General features: G+C 41.2%; 1 protein-coding gene across 1 annotated transcript; it reads left to right on the top strand.

Annotated features, from left to right (window-relative positions):
- The first annotated feature begins 601 nt into the window (after positions 1-601).
- ncam3 (neural cell adhesion molecule 3) lies at positions 602-7,013 on the top strand. Its single transcript, XM_005943825.2, has 17 exons — positions 602-857; positions 1,239-1,310; positions 1,466-1,663; positions 1,766-1,900; positions 2,153-2,299; positions 2,435-2,552; positions 3,110-3,264; positions 3,370-3,503; positions 3,674-3,809; positions 3,950-4,117; positions 4,267-4,383; positions 4,632-4,634; positions 4,762-4,889; positions 4,982-5,150; positions 5,343-5,529; positions 5,619-5,723; positions 5,818-7,013. Exons 1-17 carry the CDS (start codon positions 794-796, stop codon positions 5,858-5,860), a joined length of 2,079 nt encoding a protein of 692 aa, XP_005943887.1. The 5' UTR covers positions 602-793; the 3' UTR covers positions 5,861-7,013.
- Positions 7,014-9,183: the final 2,170 nt, after the last annotated feature.

The following is a 9,183-nucleotide window of genomic DNA, read 5'->3' as shown; positions in this document are numbered from 1 at the left end:
TTTATTACATTACAGTGATGTTACATCAATTTGTGAAATCACAGTCTATTGATGTAAATTTAATGATATTCTAGAAGAACAGAACAAAACTGTAAAATACACAGTAAAATACTTTTATATTAGGACTTGTTCTTACAGTGTAGGCAGTCACATGAAATGAACTTACAAACATATAAACAAGCAAATCTACTATAATTGCAATTTTTCCCATTCTTGATGCACATTCATGGATTACCTATTAGATTGAGCTTTTCTGTGTCACACATTTTCAACTGCTCACGTGACCTATGCGCTGATAGAGCGTGCTGAATTGAATTGAACTGGCCGAGAAACTGGAGGGGAGCAAAGCAGAATGCGGTGAAAAAAATGAACAAAAGAGATAAAGATAATAGAACGTGGGGGACCATTTTGAGCAAAACAAAAAGAGAGAGATTAAGGAAAAGATGAGAGGAGCAATGACGTCATTCACTCACCACATCCCAGTTTTCTTCCTGAATGACCCAAAGTGACTCTGCTGGAGTTTTAGGAGGGATGAGAGACCAGAAGTCTGTTCCCCGCCTCCTCCTCCTCATTTCCTCTCATCTCTTTTGCCCTTGTGCCCCTATATAACCACTGACATAGACCCTGTTTCTCTCAGAGTGGTGCTCGGTGGATAGGATACAGGTGTTTGCCTGTCAGTTTCATACTCAGACAGATTTATTTTTTGACTAGCTGATTTTTCTGAATTTGATTTGATTTGCTGACAGCACAGTTGTCGTTTGAAAGATCGGTAATCTGCAGACAGGTGAGCAAGATGAACCAACCAACTCGCATCCTGACATTGGCCTTGCTGCTCCTGCAGCTGATGGACAGCATAGGTAAGATCTGCTGATGTTTTTACTGATTTTGAAGTAGAAATGCAGAGTTGTCAGAGTGGGAAAACTGAGACTGTGGTCTATGAAAACTGTGAAGTGTAAGGATGAAATTATTCAAGAAAACTATGCTTTATTGAGAGACACATCCACAGAGCGTTGGAGTGTTTGAACTGGATTTACTGGGGAGAGATGTGTTGTGCATGTCATTCAACTGCTGTCTGTTAAATGTTTAACAATGAACTAAAAAGTCCTGATAGGTGATTTAGGAACAACATTGTTACTGTGTTTGCTTTGGATGAGATGTTGCTCTGTGTTTTTCTTCTTCCAAAGAGAGGAAAAACATCCCAGACTAAAACCAATCTCCTCTCCTGTCTTCTCCTCCAGATGCTAAAATGAGCATCATTTCCACTAAACTAGATATTAAAGTTGGAGATGAGATCTTGCTGTTGTGTAAAGGTGAGTCGTTTATATTTCTTATCTAATTGAAACGATTCAGCATGAACATATTTTGCAATCCAGCTTTATACTCTTGTGAAGGTATTAAAATAAGGCTACAAATTATATTTTTTCCCCTCTCTTTTTCTTTTTGACCTTCTTGTCTCTCCTCTCAGCTGGAGCAGAGGGAGACATAACCTGGCAAAGGGATGGGGAGGACATAGATGATGAAGAGATTGTGAATAAGTTGGACGAGGCCTCCTCCAAATTGGTAATTAAGAAGGCTACAATGCAGGATGCTGGCAGGTACACCTGCCACTGCGATTTTGAAAGCGGACATAAAGATGATGCTCAGATACAGCTGTTTGTTTATGGTACGTAACAGCTGGCGGCACCTTTTCCATTTAAACTTTAAACTCAGTAAAATGTATGCTAGGACTTGTTGCTTTATCCTTAATCTTTTCCTCTTCTGTCAGATGGGCCATCCTTTGGAAGCACTAAGACCTACCATGAGTTTCTGGAGGGTACAGATGGGCTGGTACCCTGCCTGGTGACTGGACAGCCACAGGTGGATGTTCAGTGGTTTAAGAACCAGCAAGAAATCTCTAATGGTAAGAGCAAAAAATGGGAACATAGGACCTGATGCTACCCTGCAATATGAAGGCTTGCTTTGTGATTTAAAAAGAGCGTTTTGTGAACCTTTTGTGAACATTCAGTTTCCCAAGCAAACTCTCCTGTAAACTTTAGAGTCGTAATAAGCAAAAGTTAGTGTATGACTATCATAGCCAAAGCTGCTCTAATCAATATTTCTGCATCAAAATAGTTTTTAGTTCATTTTTTCTGCCTTTCTTCTCTTGCTTCAGTGGGAGGGCATATGCGTAAGCAGTCTGATAACACGCTCCGTATTGAAAAGGTGAAGAGAGAGGATGCTGGGACATACGTGTGCAGAGCTCAGATCAGAGGGAGGCCGTCAATCTTTATGGAACTCTCTGTTTCTGTTGTTGTCAATGGTAAGTGACTGTTTTGCACCAACACATTCATGAGGCTGAATTATTATCATCACTTCCTCATTGAGTTTTAGAATGAGATTAACAAACAAAAAAAACCCACCTGAAAATGTACTGAAACTCAACCCTCTCCTGCAGCTCCCCCGACTGTGAGACTGAGAGAAGAGGTGAAGAAAGTGTTGGCTGGACCTGAAACTAACGTCTCTTTGTTGTGTTTGGTGGACGGTCTGCCACAACCCAACATCACCTGGACCATGTAAGACCACATTTTATGATTTAATAATAAAAATCAAATGTATGGGCTGAACACGATCTGAGCACGTTACATCCCTCTCTCTAACGGCATCACAAAACCGCTGAGGTTAAACTTGTCTGATTTTTCACACAGTTCATCCTTTCCTTTTTATTTAATTCACATATATGCATGCTTGTCACAAAATGTAAATAATGTTGTTGTTGTTGTTTTTATTGGTTTTAATTACCACCATAGCTGAGGGAAAATGTACAATCAGCAAAGAAACTGGGTCACGTTGTGTTGATGTTTGGACTAGTCCCCCTGACGCTCTCCGTCACTAATGTAGCGTGACATCTGCACTGTGCATCAGCGGGTGGAGCAGAGTGCACGTGTCTAAGGGGGCTGTGTGTGTGTGTTCCTTGGACTCGCTCAGTTTTGATTTCCAGCTTTATCTCTGCCTCCCTCTCCTGGCCTCGTTTTCTCCATTCCTGATATCTAAACAGTCTCACTATCTCATATTGCATAGCATATTAACATGAAAAAAATAAGCAATTTTCTATTTATTTCATTTTTTCCAGGCCTGTTAAGTTTAACCCCTCCCGTCATCACTTCAACTCAGACAGCAGCCAGCTGACTATACAGTCTGTTGTGAGGGAGGACTTTGGGGAGTACGTCTGCACGGCCACCAACAAGATTGCTGAGAACAGCGCTACCATCATGCTTCATGTCTTTGGTTGGTTTGATTGTGTTTCACTTTAAAAACAGCTGTGCTAGAAAAACTCTTTTTAAATCTTGTTTCAGCAGTTTGTGTCACGATCATTGATGTGTTTCATTTCAGAGGCCCCCGAGGTGTTTGTCTCAGCAGAGCAGCAGCGTGTGTTGGTGGGTGAGGCTGTATCTCTGTCCTGTAATGTGACCGGCCATCCCCACCCTGAATTACACTGGCTCAACAAGCAAAATGGACAAACACTGGTAAGACTGTATAAACATAAATACTTAGATTCAAACAGCAAATTGTGTAGCTGAATTCAAGGACCTATATGTAAGCACTAATCCTGAATTGAAAAATTTGATAGAGCCCATAATGTTATATGGTTAAATATATGTAATGTTTTTACCTTCTGTCTTTTTCTCTCTGTCAGAGTTCAACTTCAGGCCGCGTGCGAGTGGTGGATAATGTGTTGATGATTGATGAGGTGGTGCCCTCTGATGGTGGATTGTATTCCTGCATGGCCATCAGTTCTTCTGGAAATGCATCAAGAGATGTCGCCGTATACAGTAAGACGTTGTCTCTGTCATATATGGTTAAATGGAGAAAGTGCCTTTATACTTTATTTATAACACCAGTGCATGTTCTGTTTCTTTTATATTAATTTGTGTTTTGCTGTTCCCTTTTTCATTTTTCACCCTAACTTCAGCTCAGCCCGGTCCACCTCTCTACCTGTCAGTCTCTGCGGGTCCAGCATCAGTCCACTTCTCACTGAAAACCACACCTGTGAGTGGAGGAACACCCATCACAAGTTTTGTCCTGCAGTGGAAAGAAAAACCCACAGAGCAGTGGAAGGAGAACACCGTCCCGGCTACAGGTAAAACACCTCCTCTTTCCAGCCGTGTATATGCATCAGTCATCATTTACACTTTCACCTGCTCACAAGTAAAAGTTTTATGAATGTGTGAATGAGTAGTAGGACTTGAATATGTGCAGTATCTGATGCTGTTTGTGTGTTTTTTGTAGATCCTCTTGTTATCAACCTCAAGCCGTACACTTCGTACACAGTACGTCTCTCTGCACTGAATGCAGTGGGACGTGGAAAGTTCTCTGAGACACACGATGTCCACACACAGGGAATACGTAAGTTCTTCACACATTACCAACATATTAGTTAAAGCATACATTATATCTCTAATTCATTCCATAAATTTAAATAGGAGTGAATGAATTACTGGTTCACACTGTGCAGGATGCTTGCTGATGTTTTTGTGGTACTACATCCTTATCTGCCATCATTACTTTTTCTTTTCCATGTCATCTTCTTCCGTCTCCTGATATTCACTCGCGCTGTTCATCACATGATGTAATCCACCGTCATCCATCCTCAGAAGGTAAAGTTCTCACAGTTTTTTGCTAAACTAACCTGACATGCTAGTTTAAGTAAATCAGTCAAATGCAGTGATCAGGTTTTAAATATTGTTATGAATTCTTCGTGTTTTTCTTGCGTCGTTCCCACAGGTGAACCTGACAGTCCAGTTCTATCCTCTGATGAGATGAAAATAGAGAGCAACACCTTCTCTGTCCCTCTTAAACACACGGTAGATGGTGGCAGCCCTGTGTTGCAGTTTAATGTTCGATACAGACAGGTAAGAGACAGCATGAGCCTGTCTTTGTGTTTGTCTCCATCAACCCATTTCCCTTGATTAAGTCCTTTGGTTGCTCTGCTGTCTTTAACCAGGATAAAGAAGAGGCTGAGTGGAAGGAACTGCAGATGCCACCTGATGCTGACTCTGTTTCCCTCAAAGACTTGGCTTTTGGCTCAAACTATCAGCTGGAAGTCTCAGCAGTCAATGCCAACGGTTCCTCCATACCTGCCACATTCAACTTCACCATCGCAGAACAGTCTGGTATGTGGCCTCTTGAGATCTGCAGCATATACGGAGCTAGAAGTTATTCTTAGAGTGTAATTTATACATTGAAAAACTGACACTCATACAAAATCACAGCAGATCTACCTGAATAATAGAATTTTCTTGTCAGAATAAAGATGTTTAATGTTTTCTGTTTGCACATTGAGACTTTTTCCTCTCTCCCACCAGCCAAGAGCGGCATGACCAAAGGCGCTGTGGTTGGCATCGTCATGATCATCTTCCTGGTGGTATTCATTGCTGTCGATGCCACCTGCTGCTACAGAAACCACTGCGGCCTGCTCATGTGCATTGCCGTGAAGCTCTTTGGGCAGAAAGTTCCAGGAATCAAAAAGCTGGAAGAAGGAGGTGAAAAGGGGTAAGTGTTTGGAATAACCTGGAGGAGATGAAGCTTATATCATATATTTCCATGATCATAACTCATATATTTATGTGTTTTGTCTGCAGAGAAGTAAAGCTGAAGGGCATGTCCACTCTGAAAAGCAGTATGCAACAGGTGGGGGTCCCACTCAAGGAAGGGAAATGTGACAAGGCCCCACTCACCAAGAATGAGTACGTTCATTTTCTCCCACACACTGTAAATCTACACAGATATGTCATAAACATGCGTTGAGAATCTCACCGACTAATTCTTTTTGTCTCGCAGGAAAACCCAACCTGATAGAGACCTGCCCGGCATTAATGCATGAGACAAGAAAACAAAGACGGGAAGATTTCATGTACTTTACAAACAACAGAAGAAGAAGTGAAGTAATGATAGGTGCCATGGGAAAGGGCAAACACTTTAACACTCCGTAGGGGACTGGCTGACTTTGGCCTGACCCAAACCTCTGAACGGTTTCAGTCAGTGGACAGCGATTCTTTGTGCAGCCTCTCGTGACAGCACCGTCCTCTCCTCAAGCTTCTAGCTGACCTGGTTGATACGTGACTGCAGACAGGAGATTAGCAGAAGTTGTTTTTGTTACTTTGTCTGCTTTTACAGGGTAATCCTCATGTCTGTGGTTTACAGGCTAAAGCCATTGTTGTTACTTTCTAACTTTACACTTGATTTATGAAAAAAAATCATAAAGACACAACAAAGGTTTGCCTTTCACATTTGAATGTTACACAGGCGTGAGGACCTAGTTCATTTTGGTTTTTGTTACTAACTTTTTATTATTACTGCACTGTGGCAGCTCTACTAACTTATGTCTATGACAAAATATCTTATTAATGTAACACCAAATATGACAACTTTACCATGTGGACTATTTAAAGGGCAATATATACTAAACCTACACATAACCAACCTTAATTTAAAGTATGCTAATTTGTGTTGGTATTTATTGGGTTTAAAAGCCGTACCGTGACTAAATGAGAAATGTTGTAAAAATGAAAAACATAATTGGACGTTTTAGCCAGTTTTGTTCTCAAGCACTTTTTTAGGAAAAGTTTTGAAGCTCTGCTAGTGTCACTGACCACTTAGGGGACCTTAAAATGAGATCCCTCTTTAAAGTACCTGTAATAATAGCCGACATGTATGATATGGTTGCTAGACACAAAACTGATTGATGTAACTCATTTTTGTATTTATGACCAAATTAATGATTACAGGACGCAAGCTGTTCAAACGACAATTTATTTGAAGTATCTTCGAATTTTTGAAGGCGATGCATGTTTGTTTTTATATTATGTTTTTCACTGTACATTCTTGTAAATACATGTTACTTCTTTCTCTTTGTGTTTTATAAAAAACTTTGACTTGGAAAGCAGCTGTATGTCTCTTTTACTCACCAAATGAATGTTTTTCCCTTTTTCCTGGTGTAATTATCTCATACAGTAAAACTATGAACACTGAGAAAACCTGTTTTTTCTTTATTGACTAAGCCTATCACAGTTACATATAACACCTGGCTACTATATTTAGGGAGTTTAAGAATATAATATGTTCCATTAAAAAAAAGCCCTGCATGGAAATGACTGCGTTTCCACAGCTCACTGAGCGCCATGTTCAAATTTAATGTAAATGTATAAAAAGAATGATGACATGTCTCCGCTTCCTCCCACTTTATAAAAATGAAGCCAAAAGCTTCTACAGTCACTGAACACAACATTTATTTAGCAGTTTTTAATTCCAGATCAACCAAGTATTGACTCCAGTTGTGCTGAATGGATTTCTGACTTAAATCCTTCAAGTAAGCAAGATGTACTATGTACTATAACTCACATGACTACAGCATTAAAAACCTTATTGTTCAGTCGTGGTATGCTGAGCTAATGTTGGTATTTTGATATCCAAGCAACTTTTTTGATACCAACTTTTTATCTTTCTCGAAATCCAGCTGTGTATAAACAGAGTTAAACTGTAGTCTCAGTTGCTTTCTTCATGTTTGGATGTTTAGGATGTGATAAACTCCAGTCACGTAAACATCTGTTGACTTCTGAAGAAAACATCAGGACTAGAAAACAAAGAAAAAAGTCTGTCTGCAGATGCACTGCTGTGTAATAGTGAGTGTGATCAGCATGAGTATGATGTGGCTGCTAATCTGAATTTCTTCTTTCATGTAATATAAAATGAGATTGACCACAGTTATGACTGATGGCAGTTTTTTCTGTACAATGTGAGAATGGCCCATCATGTCTAAAATTACACACCACCTGACAGGCAGGCCACAGTGCTTTGTTTTATATAGCGGTGAGCGGCTATGCTGTCTCTATTCCTGTTCACCTCATACACCTCAAACTGTCAGTACAGCTCTGCACTAACTCAGTGAAAGCTTCTGCTTCTGAAAGTGAAAAAGCACTGAAAACTCATACTTTTACAGAGGGACTATTGAGAGCGTCCTGAGCAGCTGCATCACTGTCTGGTCTGATGATAACTGCACTGTATCGGATCGCAACACACACAACAGATAGTGAGAACAGATGAGAACATCACTGGAGCCTCTCTTTCCTCCATCACAGACACTTATCGCACCAGCTACATCCGCAAAGCCACAGGCATTTTGGAGAAACCCTCACGGACACTATTCGCCCGGCTGCCTTCTGACAAGAGGTACCGGAGCATTCGGGCCCTCACTGTCAGACTGACAAACAGTTTCTTCCCCCAGGCTGTTAGACTCCTGAACACTCAGTGACTGGACTGACACACACACACACCCATACCCTCATACACGTCACTACCAAGCACTTATCTGCACAATTTCATACACACACAGACAGCACACCTTCATACACCAAGTTACTTTTTGCACAATGCTCACTCATTTCTATTGCAGTTGTGTCTGCACTGTCTTGGGTCTGTAACTTTCTGTTCTGTCTTTGTTTTGTTTTTGCATTTTTTGCACATTGCACTTTATGTAGTCCTGCGTTGATTGTGTGTTATATGTCATATGTCATTTTTTTAGCTCCTTTGTTTTACTTTATTTCATTTATATCTAAATAATTTAACTATTTTCTTTTGAGCATTTTTTTAAAGCTATCTTATTTATGTAACTTTTTTATAGATTGTGTTTTGGCTGATTGAGCACAATAATTTCTTACTTTCAGGAACAATTAACATATATTTTATCCTTTATATAGTAGAACTGTCCATCCATCCATCCATTTTCTTCCACTTATCCAGGGCCGGGTCGCGGGGGCAGCAGCCCAAGCAGAGAAGCCCAGACCTCCCTCTCCCCAGCCACCTCCTCCAGCTTGTCCGGTGGAACACCAAGACGTTTCCAGGCCAGCCGAGAGATATAATCTCTCCAGCGTGTCCTGGGTCTGCCCCAGGGCCTCCTCCCAGTGGGACATGCCCGGAAAACCTCACCCAGGAGGTGCCCAGGAGGCATCCTTGTCAGATGCCCGAACCACCTCAACTGGCTCCTTTCGATGTGGAGGAGCAGCTGCTCTACTCCCAGCCCCTTCCAAATGGCCGAACTTCTCACCCTATCTCTAAGGGAGAGGCCAGCCACCCTTCGGACGAAGCTCATTTCTGCCGCTTGTATTCGCGATCTCGTTCTTTCGGTCACTACCCACAGCTCGTGGCCAT

This window comes from Haplochromis burtoni, unplaced genomic scaffold (assembly GCF_018398535.1).
Source record: "Haplochromis burtoni strain Fernald_Lab_line unplaced genomic scaffold, NCSU_Asbu1 Contig_373, whole genome shotgun sequence".
In the NCBI taxonomy this organism is placed as follows: domain Eukaryota; kingdom Metazoa; phylum Chordata; class Actinopteri; order Cichliformes; family Cichlidae; genus Haplochromis; species Haplochromis burtoni.
Note: the sequence above shows the minus strand (reverse complement) of the source record. Positions and strands in the feature narration are given on the sequence as shown.